The following is a 17,797-nucleotide window of genomic DNA, read 5'->3' on the forward strand; positions in this document are numbered from 1 at the left end:
AGATGTGTGCTGATACAGCCAGAAAAATAAGTGTGTTTATGTGAGTCTTTTTCTGGACTCTATGTGCTTAGTTTTCCATGCACATAGCTGAAAGCATGTATTGTAAATTTAAATGCCCTTCCTTGTGCACACATGCTTTCAAGCATATTTTACCATAGTATAGTATTAAGCTCACCTTGGAGAAATTATTTAAGGTCAATGTTCAGCCCCTTCGTTAGCAGAGTGAATCTGTAAAACACCATCCAGGACTGCCATGACAACCAAGCACTACTCTAACTGGAGGCTTTCCCTGCAGGGCATGTTGTGCTGATGTCAGTCCACGAGTTCGCCAGTGGGTATGTTTATACGGAGCGCTCCATTCCATCACCGCTCACCAACCAATTGCCTGAATGTGGCCTAAATACAAGCCCCTGTCAAGCATCCCACCTCCATCCCCCCAAAAACCAATCAAGGCCCTCGTCCAGCCTGGGCTTCACTGCCAAAGCCAATCATTTCACCGGCAGGACAGCGACTTGCTGAATCTATTCTACTTTCATTATGCTGAGCCTGAGGAGAGAGGCTGTGAAAGGAAGACAGAGAGAAAAAGGAGGGAGAGGAGAGGGGAGCCAAATTAAAAGACTCCCGTAGCCCCGCATACACTCAGTTCCGATCCCATATTTAATTCAGTGATTGATTTGTTCATTAAAATACATCCCAAACCTAATTATTCCATTAATAATCCAAAACCTAATGAAAAAAATACTCTGTGTATGTGTGTGTGAGAGGGCCAGCCAGAAAAAGAGAGAATCAGTTAGCGGATAATAAAGAGAAGACGGAGACAAGAGGGGGATGCAGAAAGAGACAAATGCGAGAATCCATTCCTGGTTTTCTACACACACACACACACACACACACACACACACACACACACACACACACACACACACACACACAAGGTCACTTGAGGATATGTGGCTGGGAGTGGGTTGTGTAAAAGGAGATATAGGGCAAACTTTGACCTCCATTAACCCAAGAACATGGCCACCCCTGAAACGGAGAAAGGGGAAGGTTTGTAAAGGGAAGGAAGACGTAGCAGTTTGTAAGTAGATAGAGGAAAGGAGAGGCAGGATAAGGCAGCGAGGGGAGAGCAGAGAAGAAGATGATAAGAAGGAAAAGAAAGGACATGAAAGATAAGAAAAGAACTAAAGGAGAGGAAAGAGTATGAAAAGGACAGGAAAGAAGGGAATAGTAAAAAGGAGGACAAGAAAGAAAAGGAAAGGACATGGAAGATGAGGAAAGAGAATGAAACATAGGAAATTACATAAAAAGAGTTGAAAGGAAATCAGGAAAAGGGCAGGAAAATAAAAAAGGAAAGGAAAAGAAATAATAGGAAAGGGAAGGAACAGAGCGGAAATCAATGGAAAGGAAAGAACTGAAAAAGAGGAAAGGGTAAAAATAGGAAGGACACAACAGACCAGCCAGAGCTGTGAATAACTGGATGGAGAGAAGGAAAGGAAGGAAAGGAAATTAACAGAAGAGAAGAAGGGAAGGAAAAAGAAAAGATAAGACAAAAGACATAACAGATGAGGAGAGGAAACCAAACAAAATAAGGACATGAAATGAGAGGAAAGAAATAAGGAATAAGGATAGGAATGGAGAAAGGAGAAGAAAAAAAGAATTAAAAAAAGAATGGAAAGACAGGAAATCAAAGGGGGATGTAGCTGTTTATAAGCGGACGGATGAAAGGAAAGGGAAGGATAAGACAGAAACGGGAGAGCAGAGAAGAGGAGGAAAGGGAAGGAAAGGACGTGAAATATGAGGAAAGAACTAAAAAGGGAAAGTATATGAAAAGAGAGGAAAGGAAATGAGAGAAAAGTATAGAAAAAGGAAGTGAAAAAATATGAAAAGGAAGGGAAAGAGGGGGAATCATAAAAAAAGGAAATGACACAACCCAAGAACAGGAAAGGACATGAGAGATGAAAAAAGAAAACTAAATAAAGCAAAAGATATGAAAAGAGGAAAGAACTTAAGAAAAGGAAAGGAAAAGAAGGAATAGGAAAACAAAGGTAAAGGCATTAAATGAAAGGAAGGAAAAGATGAGTAAAAAAGAGGAAAGAAAAGGAAGGGACAACAACAACAAAAAAGAACAGATAAGAAAGGAAAGGAGGGCAGAAAAGGGAAGGAAACGATCAGTACTAATAAATTAGAGGCCATTCACACAGATCTAAAGAGACCTCCGTGTGTGTCCTGTACAATGTGTGTAAGCGCATGTGTGTGGCGCAATGCAAGTGTCAGTCATTGTGTGTGTGGCAGAGGGAGCTGGGCAGCCCTGAGTGTGGCTGCAGATTAATGGGGGCCATTATCTCAATGCCCAAAACACTCAGTGATGAAGAGTCACTGCCTGGCGACGGGCCTCGGCCAATCAATTTGCAGCGCAGCGGTCACCTGCCCGGGTCAGAGCCCACATACGGCCGGTGTTTGTGCTGTTGTTGTGGTGATGGTGGGGGGGATTGGCACGTTGCCATCACACTATGGCGAAATAGGAAAACAGAGGAGTTACTCTCCACCTGGTTCGTATGATTTGGCAGCTACAGTAACATGTACAAACTTCAAGCATCATTTCTCTGTCACTTTAAAGTACTTGTACTTAAGTATTTCTGTTTTATGCTACTTCAAAGTTCCACTGTGTGCCTACACTCTACAAGTAAATATTCCACTTTTTGATGCAAACATCATCAGGCTCCTGGCATGCTTTAATTATATATCCAGGAGTAATTGTGCTGGCATTCTTTCCTTCACTTTGTGATTTACTGTGAAGTGATGATTGGAAGAATTCCCTCATCTCGCCACAAAATTGGAGACTATGCAGTGTGATCGTAACAGTAAAGTAATGATGTTTACATTCTCTGATTCACGTCATGATAGAGAGTGTTCAGTGTTACTGAAAATGCTAAAATTGCTGAGCCATTCTTCAGTGTGCTTGGTGCTTCCCTCACTATGAAAAATATCCACTGGTACTGGAAACGTAGGAGGAAACACAAGCAGTCCTTGAATTATTCAGCATCATGAATACTTCTCTTGATAACGAAATAAAAGTTATTGACCTCCGTTCCTTATTAAGTGAAAATGTAAATGCGGCATTGCTGTTTTTTCTTAAAGGAATGGTGTGACAATTTAGTAAAAACACTTATTTGTTCTCTTGCCGAGAGTTAGATGATAATTTCTCAACTGTTCCTGTTAAGGGGACCTATTATTCATATTAAACACGCCCAAAGTTTCATGTAGAGATAATCCCTGTGAGCAAAAATCTCAGGCTTCAGACTGTTCTGAATAATGTTTCCAACAATTTTTTTACTTCTAAAACTTCTAACACCAGCTCTTGACATTTTCTTATAAATGTAAATCTGCAGAAATTAAAGTTAAACAGGCATTTTATTGTTACAGTTTACTGCAGCTGTAATGTGGCAGTGATTTACAATTTAATCCCAGCATGTGTAATCTGTTCCTCCACAACCCTGGTGAGATGTATTTCTCATAATTATATTATTCCTGGTTGTCAGACGTTGATTCACATTAGTGGTAGGAAGGCAAATTCTTGCTCGGAGGGAGATTTGTCTCATTTCAAAAAGCCAACAGAGAGAGATGCAGAGAGCTGCTGAGAGATGGACTGTACACTGCTACATGTAGCGACATGCTATTGTCAGAAAAATATGTCATCTTGGTTGCAGATGTTGGTCATTTCTCAACCGGTTTCGGATCATATTTCTGCTGGAACATGTCCAGTTGTGCTTCAAAGCTTTTACAGGTGATTTTTTTACAGGAAAAGGTGAGACTATTACATCATTCCCCGCTTACAAGGACACTGCTACATGTAGCTACATGCTAATGTCTAGAAACGTGTAATCTTGATTGCAGATGTTGTAAATTTCCCCCCGGTTTCGGATCATATTCCTGCTGGAACATGTCCAGTAGTGTTTTGAAGCTTTTACAGGAGATTTTTTTCAGGAAAAAGTGAGACTACTGCATCATTCCCCACTTGCAAGTACACTGCTACATGTAGCTGCATCCTAACCACAAAAAAAGACATGTAATCTTGGTTGCAGATGTTAATTTCTCCCAAATTTCAGATCCTCTGAGCTGCTTAATCCCTACGCTCCTGCTCGGTGCCTCAGGTCAGCTGATCAGCTGCTCCCGGAGGTACTGAGGTACCGAGGTACCGAGGTCCAAGCGGAAGCTCAGAGGGGATAGAACTTTTCTGTTACTGTTCCCAAAGTTTGGAACAACCTATCTTTGCGCATCAGACGAGCCCCCTCACTGTCCATTTTTAAAACTTGTCTTAAAACCCATTGGCTTTCAACTCAGCATGAGACTCTGCTCTTGTTTTAGTGTTTTTATTGTTTTGCTTTATTTTATTGTTTTTATTTTTTTTAATTGTTTGTTTTATGTGTTATGTTTATATGTTTATGTACAGCACTTTGTTTCAGCTGTTGTTGTTTTTAAAGTGCTCTATAAATAAAGTTGAGTTGAGATCATATTCCTGCTATAACCTGTCCGGTTGTGTTTAGAAGCTTTTACTGGTGATTTTTAAATGGGGGAATGTGAGACTATTACATCATTCCCTGCCTGCAGGTAGACTGCTACATGTAGCTACATGCTAATGTCGGGAAATCATGGCTGCATCTTGGCTGCTGATGTTGTTAATTTCTCCCCAGGTTTAGATCATATTCCTGATGGAACATGTCCAGTAGTGTAGCAGTCGAAGCTTTTTTCTGAACGAGAAAAAGTGAGACTACTACATTATTTCCAAGCTGCATGTACACTGCCACATGTAGCTACATGCTTACGAGAGGGAAACATGTAATCATGGTTGCAGATGTTATTAGTTTCTCTCCGATTTTGGATCAGATTCCTGCTGGAACACTTCAGGCTGTGTTATGAAGCTTTAACCGGTGATTTTTAACATGAAAAAAGTGAGACTACTACATCATTCCCAGGCTACAAGTAGAGTGCTACATGTAGCTACATGCTAACGGCAGGGAAACATGTAATCTTGGTTGCAGTTATATTTAGAAGCTTTTATTGGTGGTTTTTCACAGTTAAACTTTCACAGCTATACTCTGTTGCATTCATTCACTGGATGCAAGTACACAGCTACATGTAGTTACATGCTAACATCAGTGAAACATGTAATCCTGGTTGCCTACATTTTTAATTTCCCTGCAGTTTTGGATCATATTCCTGCTGGAACAAGTATGAATCTGAAAATAAGCATACTAGGTCCCCTTTAAGAACCTCACTAGTAACTGCTGGCGCTCATAATACTAAAAGGTCCTTATGATAAATATTTCCACTACATCATATGACTCCCTGTATACTGTAAAGACCTTTTTTCCCCCTCTCTCTTTCTTTGTTATTTAATGCCGTCTCCCCCTCCCTTCCTCTCCTCTGTCCTCTATCTTAACAACACCCTTCTCAAAGCTAAATGAAGACCAAGGGAAAATTACTCTCCCCTTTGCCAGAAAATTGTGTGTCTTCCGAAGGATGCTGTTTCTCCTGGAGGACAGGTTCCCCATCATTACCTTGAGAGTGCAAAGATCACTCAGAGAAGAGGGCTCCGAGTTATTTATTCGGCTCACATGCCCAAACACAGGCGGGCATGTGCTCAGATACACACCAAGACACAACGACGCATACAGGAATGGAAAGACACATTAATGCTCATGGACACACCACAGAGAATGTCTGTCTTTTCCTGGCTTTAAAAATATCTCGGGGCTATGTGGTGGAGGACCTGTGAGGAAGATCCAAGAGGTTAATAACAGAGAAGAAACAAGCTTATCTGGCTTTAATACTGTGAGCTCAACTCCATGAGCTTGGGTTCTGTGGTTTGGAAAACACATGCTGTTAAATGGACTCCCTGCTATAACTGGGAACACATACCTGTGTCAGTAAGGTGTGGAATGAGATTTAATCAAATTGATCTATGAGCAGTTTGGTGTAGTTTCGCTTAGATTTTTGCCGTGCTAGCAACACGGCTCAGGGGATCGCCAGTTCAGACTGACATATCTCAGCAAGTATTGGATGGATTGCCATAAAAATTTGTACAGACATTCAACGTCCACAAAGTATGAGGCATACTGACCTCGGTGAGCTCCTGACTCCAAGTAGTTGGAATAGCTGTTTGCCAATTTCAGCCCTTAAATTCAATCCCAACACAACTGTGACTGACAGATCTTCCTACTAATATGTTTTTCTTTGAAAGAGCATATAAATTGCATAGAATGAAAAGAAACCACACGGCGTAGGTATCAAGATTTGATATTTACACTTGTTATAAGTTTCAGAAGGTTTGGTTTTATACATCCTGATTTCCAAATATACACTTTTTTTTTTAAATTTTTGCTCCTTATCCTGCTAGAATGGCTGCAAACATAACTAATGTTAGATTTACCCGACTGCTGATATATTCTCAAACTGACCATCATGCTGTACTGAAAAAATATGGACAAGTAAACAGTGCTAAAATAAACTGACATTTAGATGGACTTGTCAAACTTGTCAAACAACAAAAATACACTCACTGTAATCTGATATCAGTGGAGTGTCTGGCATCACTAGATGCCCAGTCCAAACAGGCTTACAAGGCAGACTATCAATTTCTATGTATACTGGTGTGAGAATAAATACATAGGAAAACCTTAATAGTATATTCTGTATGCCTTCATACTTGTCTAATTTTCCAAAGCTTTAGAAATAATACTACCCCATTCTTTGCCACTCAGTCGTTGTGATTTCTACCAACCAAAATAACTCTGCATTCTTACAAAGGTGCACACAGTGATTATATAAAATAGCAGGCTGTTCTCACAATGTTTTTCTTGTTTTCCTATGAAAAGTAGCGCAACCAAATTTGTACATATCGAACATATTTTGAAAGGCTGTGATCACGCCACCGATGCACTGATGGCGGAAAACAAGGAAGCAGTCCTGAGTGCTTGTCAGGAGGCAAGGTTAGGGTTAGGTGGTGGATGGGTCACAAATAAAACTGACTTTTCCCTGGAGTCGCATGTTCTGATCTGTGTGAACTTTGAGTCATTTTAAGGTATGTCCTCACCATGTTCCTTGCCTTAGTAACTTTACTTGCCTAAACCTAACCTCTGTAACTTCTGTAACCTCATTCCTGGGGTGCAAGTTCGTAGGGTTCGCATACGAACTGTTGTGCATGCACTTTTCATGGGTCATCATACAAACCGTTACTTTGAAAGTAGCCTATAAACATGCACTCATAGGCTAAGACGGTCACAGACAGTCACAGAGTTTAGACGCTCTAAATTCCCACTGTATGCTACCTGCCCAGCACTAAATGTAAGGCAGGCACAGTTCGCGACTACCTGATGAACACAGTTGAGCAATTAGCAGTATAAGAGCCAAGTATTTCCCTCTAGAGTTGCTAGAGATGAAAAACAGACCTAGATACCAGACTGATACTACATTCTCTTTTTGGAAACTGATGAAATCATTAAAGTAATGACATTACACATGTTCAGTAATTCTAAGTGATGTGTCTCGATTTACAAACCATGAGGTGTCATTGAGCCCCAGGTGGTGAGTGTCTAACTAGCACTCAGACAGCTTCTACTCTCTGTCGACAGAAGTGCAGGCAATAATGGAATGGACAGGTCATACAGAGGCTACAGTAACATAAGACCCCATATTGATTCCTCTGAATTGATTCACTAATTCACTCAATAAAAACCAATTATCACTCTATGATTTCCAATCAGTCAGGCACCTTCATCCCAACTCTACATCAAGCCACACAAAGGTATTGCAGGTATTGGCTATCACAATCAGACTATCACAGAGTTGAATGTCATGGTGCCGTTTGGGTCGAGGACAGCAGTGAATCTTCTCTCCTGCTCTTCCTCACTTACAGAATCACTGAGAAAGTGACACTTCCCCTCTTGCTGCCACAGGTGAAATCGAATCCAATTATGGCAATAAGTACCTGCTTAAGTAACCTGCTCCTCAAGCTCTTGGGAATCATCCATCATGGAGGAATAAAGGGTTAAGACCTTCTACACTAACCTCCCAACCCATGACACCAAAGCTCTCATCCCTGACTCAGACAGATGAAACAAAAGAGGCTTTAACAATGACCAATATGAATCAAGTCCAATAGTCTCCTTGAGAGAGAGAGAATGGGCTCTAGCGGAGTTCTGATGCACAGAGGGTTATGAATGTGCAGTTTACGGGGTTACTGCCATTTCATGGTGGCAACATTAACATGACAATACACTAACAACTGGTATGAAAGACAGATAAAAGTAGCCCCATTTATCACACCAGTGTAGAGGTAACAAGGAAAGAAGATTCATATAAAGCCTTATGAACAGCTAGAGCTTTGACCCTAGACCTGACTGGGCCCAGACTGTACCACTGGGTTAGTCTTGGCCCGGGCTGTAATTTCTCAAAATTCCCTGGGCTTGAATTGAGTCAGGTTTGCTTGCATTTCTTAGTGTTTGTTTTTCTTCTTTTTTTTATTGCAGACCTTATACTCTGTATTGTCATGAATAATGTATGGGGTTGCACTTCCATCAATCCACCCTAATTCCCACTTCTCATTAATGAGGAGAAATGTTATACAATCTATGTTTGATATATGTGGCATATGACAGTTTTTGGGCTGTGCTGAACATTTGGTAGGCGAAGGCGCATGTTGGAAATCGTTAAACAAATGTCTAGAACCACACTGAAAAGACTTCAGTTAACTTTAGCTTGTAATAAATGATTTAACATGATTACATATTTACAGTGGAAATTTTGATTTTTAATCGGATTTGGGCAGAACACTGCTGCCATAGTTTGGGCTTGGGTAGGCATGGACAGAAACTATGTGTTAGAGGAGCAGCTGCTGCAGAGGTGAGTGAAAGCAAACTTTTAGACCAAGCGCTGAACCTCGCGGTGTGGTTTCCAGGGGAAAGTTTTATCTAAAGTAAGTTGGAAAAATGTTAGACAACACTTAAATGAGGGTGCTGTTGTTACAAGAAATAGTGTTCTATTTCTATTTAAATCAGTGAACATTTATGTTTCACTTTCACTGTGCCTGGTGCTCTGCTGTTCCTTCTGTGCCCAGAGTACACTCTGTGCTCTGAGTGTATGGTGCTCTGAATAACCAAACAACATTCTAACAGCAGTCTGAATGAACAGTCCAATTCCACGACTAGGACACTGATACGAGACGGCAAATGCTGGTATGTTGGTGAGCCACCGCAAATAAGTGAATATGGGAAACCTTGAAGATATGTGCATCAATAAACAAATGAATATGAAAAGCTTTAGGTTAATTCATGTTTCCTAACAATTAAAAATATTTAAAAACAGATTTGCTGTGTGACACAATATCCAGTTTATAAGTGTCCAGGATAAAACCCAGATGCAATTAGCCTTTTATACATCTGACCTCTGTTAGCCACATCACAAAGCTGATCCCATCCATCTTGGTTTTCACAGGCTATATGTAAATCTGCTGCTCCCTCACTGATCAAATCATTTCATCACATTTATCTGATCAGGGATCAGATGAACGCTACAGCTATATGACCGCATGTTTTGAAATCCCCTGAGTTGCTTCTTCCCTGTCATTTTACAGGTGACAGGAAGAACCAGGGATAATTTTCATGTAATTTCAGTATCACTTCAGCTGCTGTGATCACAAGGGACAGACTAGAAGTTACAATATTGTAACCCTAGTTCTATTAGTGGAGCCAGAGCCCTTTACTGGACTCTATTGAAAATACTCTACTTCAATCATGAGCAAGCATTTGCCCACTGAAATGTGCACAAATATAGCCAGCCAATCAGGACCGAATATGCAAAGAGATCACATCCACTATCCTACATGCTCCCCAGTAAGCAGCATAGAAGCAGAAGGGGCCCTAGGTTGAGGGCTCCGCCTGTGCTAATAGAGCTAGGGTTACAATATCGTAACCTTTGTTCTATCTTGCACCGGCTATGCGTTCTACTGGACTCTCGAGGTACAGTGGGTGGAGCTGGATTGAATGAATGCCCTGTTGCAACATAACACCGACCACACCAACCCTGACGGTTAAAGGGTAGTGGCCGTAGCCTGCCGACTTCTTTGTACTCTAAAATCAGGAGAAATAGGGGGCTTGTCAACCTAGCTGAAGAAGAAAAGGATAGCGAATGCCATCATACACCTTCTATAGTTACTTTAGACTTTGGACATTTCATGTGCAATGAATGCTTCCGGCAGAATAAAAACATAACTAAATCTGAGCTTAAAATGATGACACTTCATTAAAATTACTTCATTATACGTCTCATTTAAAATTGGGCCAAAATAATATGTCCCACAGTCCAAAGACATGCAGGTTAACTGGTGACTCTAAATTGTCCGTAGGTGTGAATGTGAGCAAGAATGGTTGTCTGTCTCTATGTGTCAGCCCTGTGATAGTCTGGTGACCTGTCCAGACCTCTTGACCAATGTCAGCTGGCATAGGATAAGCGGTTAACAGAAAAATAAATAAATGAATGAATAAACTGCATGCACTAACTGACCAACATGCACAACAAGAGTAAAAAACCTGTTAACTCCAGGATTTCTTCTCCGACTTTTAACTTTCCCACATCAAAGGGTGAGTTTTAAAAATCTAATAACTAATGTATGTTGCAGGGAGGGTCATGCATTTTACACCAGCCACACAGGGAGGCTTAAGGAAATAGTATTTGTAGCTCTGGGGATGGTTAGGAAAAAAAAAAAAACAACCTAAAAAATGAAGTCACATCCCAGCCACCCCCCTGCTGTGATAAATAAAGAGCAGTCCCTTATGGAAAAGTGGCATACGTGAAGCGGCGTCATCTCTTTATTTCCTGTCACTGCAACACTGTAGTGGTCATGACTGGTTGATATAATGGCACAAACATTAATGTTTAATTGAGTTACTGTTGCTCGGCTTGTCTTGAATTTTGGCCTGCGGTAGGGCAACACAGACGCTCTGTTTACATATATGGAATATTTGGCTTGACCACTGAAATAACTGACTGCAATTTTAATTATATACAAACATCTTGGGGGCATAGCTGCACTGGAAGCAGAGAACTTAAACCTCAATGGGTAGAGCCACACATCTTCAGCATACACATTAGCAAACTTGGATTGCACCAGATCAACTCTTCAGAATATTAACAGTTGTTGTACAAAATCCTATCAGGCTGATCAGTGCCAGCAGTGTATCAGCCTGGTGTCAGCTACTGCTTCCAGAGCTGATGGGGGGGGGGTTTGCCTCTGTATCAGAGCAGATGTCTGCCTGCACAGCATGTAATAGCAGCCAAGCACCCTACTGCCATCCCAGGAGTTATAACTCAGAGAAGTTAAATCTCATCCAGCAGTTACACTATCAAGCAGTCTGGCTGCATCGACTTAATTTGCAAACAAAACACAAATGTTCTTTGGGTAAGCAAAAGCACACACAATATATCAAGCCTTACTGCTGTTTCGACAATTCTGAGTGCAGATTTTGTTTGTGTAGCGGAGATAGGGTGTTTAATTCGTTAATTTCTTGCGCCGTCACTCATTCCCTGGAAGAGTAATGTGTGTTGATGTGCCGCTAAGACAGAGTTCAAGGCAAACTAGGCCTGTCTGCTGCTTAACAACATCAGTGGCCTATCGTATCATTGTGAAGGGTTGTGGAAATGATCAGTGTGTCAAGCAGTGAGGATAATTAGGATCAACAGGGGCGAACTGGGAGAGATTTATACTGAAAAGTCAACAACAATAGCCTGAAAGCTGTATTTGTTTGTAAAGTGACACATTCAAACATGCAACTGATGTTTTCTGATTCTTTATGACTGCTCTGAATTCACAACAAACATTTTGCATAGCCTGGAAAAACCTTAGTTAGTAACTACAAGGACACACAGATAAAAAATATTGTTGTTGCTGTTATAATAAGATTTTCTTTTTTTGCAAAAATTACAGCTTGTTTGATTTGAGGCTGAATTTGGCAAGCCTCTACATGTCAAGATCCGTCACATGCTGGCAAGAGAAAAAAGGCAGAGACCCATGCGACATTAACACAAACCCATAAAATCGATTACAACGCTCACACCTGCCAACACATACAGTGCACACACACACACACATACACACACACACACACACTATCCCAGCAGCACCAGATGCCACATTCTTCTGACCTGATTGTAGTCTCTTACCTTGGCGATTTGGACACACCAGTTGAGCAGCAGCTGCGATCCGATGTTGTCCTTGTGCTCGTGCACGTAGTCGAGGAGGCAGCCGTGGGGCATGAGCTGCGTGACCAGCTGGATGGTGGGGCTCAGGCAGACGCCCAGCAGACGCACCAGGTGGGGGTGTTCCATGCTGGCCATGATGAGGGCCTCCTGGGTGAGAGGGGGGGAGGGGGACAAAGAGGGACTAAGAAGACTGTTGCATTTCATGACTGGGAAGACAGAAGTACCCTCACTGTTTCCTTCAAACATACTCTGTTAAATGCAACAATTGCCAACTAAAATTAGTAACTGAACTTCATAAGCTTGGTGAACGGAGGGTCTTGCGGAAATGCGTGTTTTGTTTCAAGGTGTTTTGGGGGGCTTTGGTGTGCATCTGTTGCCTTAAGTTTTGCGGTGTGTCCAGCACTGTTGGCACTAGTTGGCCTTTGTCAGATATTTTTCAGCCAATTCAGCATGTTGAATCAGTGTTGGTGCTGGCAGTGCTCGTTGGTAGGTGAAATCCTACCGATTGGCAGCTCAGCTCAGTGTAAAAGAAGAAAAACGACAGTGAGGAAAGTAAACAAATGACTAAAATCAAGAGGGCGTGAGATAGAAAAAAAAGTCTTTGTTATATTAGGTAAGATTACTTTTTTAGTCATTGAGCTCTTTAGCAGAACTGGTTTGTAGTTGTTTGTGTCATTGTTACCTCATGCCTAGTGTTGTTCTTTCAACATGAGGTTGTGTTGTTGATGTGCTAAGTGGCTAACTAGCGTCTTGAATCCATCCTGTCTGTCTTTGGGTATACCTTTTTTTTAATGACAAATAAAGACTACTACCACCTGCTGGTATGGAGAGGTATTTCCTCCAGACGAAGAATATATATGCTAGTAGTATTTGCGGTGTGTTCACGTGGAAACTAAGGGGAAGAGGTACAGATCTTTCAGTAAAAGTAGTAATTACTTTGTGTGCTTGTCTGTTAATGAGCTGCGGTGTGATGCCTCCAGTGTGTGCCGTGCTGTGGCGGTGCCGGTGTGTTTTCAGCTACAGGCAATGCGAGGCAATGCAATAGTAGGTCTTTATTGCCACTAGTTCTTTGATGTTGGTTTGGTGTGTCTGGGCGTTAATGGACTACAATATCTGATTATACCAGATAATTTCTATAAGATTTGGCTCTCTGGGTTGTGTCTCGGGTCCAGGTAAACCCGTGAAGACCTCTAGTCCAGACCACAAGGTTAGGGACTGCTGGTGTACATATTCTAACCATCAAGTAGAATTCTTGCCTGGATAATACTGCACTGTATTCCAAAGACTTCCAACTGTAGGTGGAGTTAGAGGCATAAATTAAGACTTGTAGGATGAAGTCTGTATCTGCATGCACAGCATCTGTCCACAGAGTATCCCCACTGTGCAAGAAAATCCTGCAGAAATCCTCTTCAAAGCTGCACAAACACAGCCCTTTTCCATCTATATTTTAACATGAATAAAACACAGAGGTTCTTAAATGTTGCACCCACACATGTAAAACACAACAAACGTGAGAGGTGTATTCAGTAATGCCTGGTGTTGTCTAATACAGATTCACAATGTGTCTGATTTCATAAGCTTCTCTCTGGTTTGATTCGGCGTGTAAATGCATTTTCTGTCTCATCTCTCTCATCTCTCTCGGCAGCAGATGGACGTAGAGGTTTGAACAGTTGGGACTCAACGTTGGGTAATTGTTATTGCGGAGCTGCAAGCAGAAGGATGTGTGGTGGTGATGAAGTGTTATGATGGCGAGGGCTGATACTCGTGGCCGGCGTGGATATGCATTACGGCTGAGCAGAAGCTGCACTCGGAGTCATCGCTTAAAAACACTCACTTCAGTCGCTCTCCTCGTCTCCTATTGCCTCTCTCGCGCTCTCTCATTCTCTCACATGCGGACACACTCTCTTGGCGGCTCTCTAAAACACTCCACGCTCACATGCTCAAGGACACACTTGCACTCCCTCTTGCTGTCTCGGCGTACAGCGAGTATGGTCGAGGAGGTGTATATCCAGGCTTGGCCCCTGGGGCAGCTGATAGATAGATGAGGTGCCTTTTTAAATTTAGGTGCTAAAGAATGAGCTTAGAGGGAGAGTGGTGGCGGTGTGGGTGTGAGTAGATTAATTCTAAACAGGAAGGGGGCAATAGGCCATAGAGAGGCTTTTGGCACCATCAGTGCCCTGATTTAAACAGAGCCTCCCGGCCCAAGGTAGTGCCACTACATCTCCACTTCATAAAACCACCTGCTCCCCAACCCCCACCCCCACCCCCACCCAACTGCTCAACATTTTACAACTCCAACCACCTCTACGCCAGGCGTACCTCACACCTTGGGATCAAGAGAGGAAGAAAAAGGGAGGGAGGAAGGGGAAAAGCAAAGGAGGACATCTGTGTGTGTAACAGAAAGAAGTAGAGCGCTTTTATTCTCACTCTGTGATCCCAAAAGACCCGCGACTCGTAAACTATGTCCAGCTAAACTCTTCCTTCTGCTTTCCACTCCCAGTGCAAACGTTATGTGTGTGTGTGTGTGTGTGTGTGTGTGTGTGTGCCCAAGTGTGTGTGTGTGTTTTGGTTTCTCTCTCATCTCCCTGAGCGCTGACCTCCATTACTGCCGGCTGACCCTCCTTTCCCATCTAGCTCACTTGCTCACTTTCCCCCTCTTACACACACACACACACACACACACACACACACACTGGGTGATATACTGGCAGAGCCCTGCAAAACTGGTGTATGCTCCAGTGTGTGTGTGTGTGTGTGTGAAAGTGTGTGCATGCATGGAAGCACATTAAATTAGTGTGCCATTAGGCCTTTGCATTTCACATATGAAATTCAAATTCACATATTTTGCCAACACAAGCGAGTCACCCCGCAATGCCGGCACCACGTGGGGAGGCTTTTGTCGTAAAGTGCGCCCTGTTTGGTTATGTGTGTTTGTATGTGTGGATTTTGGGAGTGTGTTTGGAGCTGGCACTCCAGTGGCTAGTTTCCCAGTGGTGAGGCGTGAGCCTGCCTTTAGATTGCTGTTTAACAAGCCGGCAGACAGAGCATATTGGCTCTGGATGGACAGAGACCCCCGCTGGGAGAAACAGGGGAAGAGGAAGAGAGGGGAAAGGAGGGAGAGGAGGAGAGGAGAGAGGTGGAAAGAAGATGCAGGGACAGAAATAAGAGAGGAAAAAAAAAATGAGCAGAAAGGGAAATAGGGTGGAAGCACAGCCATGATGCATCAGTAATCCGACAATTATTTTTCAGTCAATTTATCATCTATAAATGCCAGAAAATACTAAAACATACCAATCATGAATTCCTAAAGCCCAAGGTGACGTTCCAAAACCAAAAGATATATGTTTCTGAGGAGCTGGAGCAAAAGAATACTGGCTCAGTTTTGCCTGAAAAATGACCTAAATGATGAATCAGTTAGCAGAATAGCTGATGCATTTTCTTTTATCAATCTTCTAATCAATTAATTTAGCTTTACTGACTTTATGTTTTAAAGAATTAGTTCCAATTTTGCTGCTGCCTCTGTGAACAGCAGGGCATTGCTTTGCCTCTGTGGAGGTACTGCTTGCTTCTCACTGTGGGCATGCCTACTGCCATCTAGGTAATACACTGACTACAGTTCAGTCAGGACCACTTTATTTCCATTTGCAGTATTTTATTTGGCAGTGTGGTTCTGTTCTGGGGCCTCTCTCCCTTTCCTAGGCCTTCACAGAAAGCCTAAGGTGGAGAGAGCACACCACTCTGCCCTTCCACGCACTTACGTAAAAAAGGCTAAAGCAGAGTAAGAACACCTCACTACCCTTCCATGCGCCTGCATGGAAAGCCTTAGGCTGAGAGAGCACACCTGTCTGCCCTTCCAAGATGCTGATGTGGAAAACCTTAAGCAGAGAGGGCACACCTCTCTGCCCTTCCATGCACTAATGAGGAAAGCCTGAGGCAGAGAGCAAACCTCCCTGCCTTTTCATGCACCTACATGGAAATCCTTAGGCAGGGGGAGCAGCAGCAAAGACCCCGTGGGAACAGAACAGAGCAAGTATCAATGACAAATAGAAATGACATTGACAAATCAGACACAACATGAAAAGAAGGAGCTGGGGTGGAGGCGGGTTGCAAAGCAGCTTGCAGAGGAAGCAACAACAGTAGGCAGGCCAGAGCAGTTTAAACAGGGCACCTTGAATGAGATTCGCCATTTGGTTGCATAGACAGACTCTCTTCCATCAATCAGCTGCTCCATCGGTTGCTTGGGCTGCTTGGATCAGCTGATGTAGCCGGAATGTGAACTTAGCTTGACACTGTGTCCTGCCTGAACTAACGCTATGCTCAATATAAGTACCTCATGCAACCCCACTTAAAAAAAATCTGAACTATCCTTTAAGAACATCAATGAACTTTTTAGAAGAATTAAAAATATATATTCTGCAGAGACTTTTGGGTAAGTGTGGAAAAAGAAGATGGAGGTGGAAGAAGTAGTTAGTTAGATAATGAGGTGCAGAAGATTTAAACATTTAGGGCAAACATCCAAAAAGATATTGAAGATGAACTACTATCCTTTTGCAATTGCAGTCTAATGCCTACCATACACTACAAGACTTTGAAAAGACTTTGAAAAGACTAAAGTCTGAAACCCTCTCACATTTAAAGACAACGTGAGTTTCTGGCCTGACACTATAAGGTTTTGCAAAATTGGGGATCTTTCAGGGTCACTACTTGCAAGACTACAGCTAGATTCCTTTTGAAATTATTTCCCATTCTGCTCTTGATGGAAAATATTACACTCTAGTCCCTTTACAAAATATGACATATTAACAATTCTTGTGTTTGCAAAAACGCACAAGACAAAACGTGTCATATGTCAACGCTATTTTTGTCAAATCGAAGGAGACAATGAGAATGGAAGGCAAACCCTTTCAAAAATTAAGAATTCTTACTAAAATAAGTGCCGGTTAATGGATCAGATACATGCTGAATTGAATACAGACTCTTGTTCACTCTACAACTCTACCTTTAGGTTCTCAGAACCAAGACGTGTTTATGTTCTTGTGCCTTTTCAGAGCCCCCTCCATGTTTATTGTCTACCTGGTTTGCAGCTATTGGTTGCTGACAATGTTTACATCATTGACCTTCAGTATTTGAGCCAAGAATTGAGCACAGCGTTAGTTCAGGCAGGACACGATGTCAAGCTAAGTTCTACTTCACGTAGGCGAATGTAAGAGGCTTTCTGTGTAGGCCAAGGAAAGGCAGAGAGGCTCCAGAACAGAGCTATACTGTCGAATATAATACTGCAAATGGAAATAAAGTTTTCTTTGACTAAAGTGTTCCTGACTGAACTAAAAACGTACAACTTTAAACATATTTAAATGTATCTGAGTATCAAGTTTAGACAGACTGACTAAAGATGGCTCCGACGTATTTTTATGACCACCTTAGACCAAATGATCAAGATCACAGGAGTGCGCCTTTAGCAAAACTCCCATTTTTTATTCCAACATTGGAAATACATCCACAAGAGTGAAACCACTTGAAAAATCATTTGGTCTAAGGCTGG

The 17,797-nt window shown here is 42.2% G+C and overlaps 1 protein-coding gene across 3 annotated transcripts in view; it reads right to left on the minus strand.

Moving 5' to 3' along the window:
- LOC125884958 (receptor tyrosine-protein kinase erbB-4-like) overlaps positions 1-17,797 on the minus strand; it is a 396,776-nt gene that overhangs the window by 41,408 nt on the left and 337,571 nt on the right. For 2 of the 3 annotated variants that reach the window (XM_049570286.1, XM_049570284.1), the window contains exon 20: positions 12,217-12,402. In XM_049570286.1, the coding sequence (XP_049426243.1) occupies positions 12,217-12,402 (186 nt within the window). The remainder of the gene's footprint in view (positions 1-12,216; positions 12,403-17,797) is intronic. The other variant, XM_049570285.1, reaches the window with a different exon arrangement.

Source organism: Epinephelus fuscoguttatus, linkage group LG24 (assembly GCF_011397635.1).
Source record: "Epinephelus fuscoguttatus linkage group LG24, E.fuscoguttatus.final_Chr_v1".
In the NCBI taxonomy this organism is placed as follows: Eukaryota; Metazoa; Chordata; class Actinopteri; order Perciformes; family Serranidae; genus Epinephelus; species Epinephelus fuscoguttatus.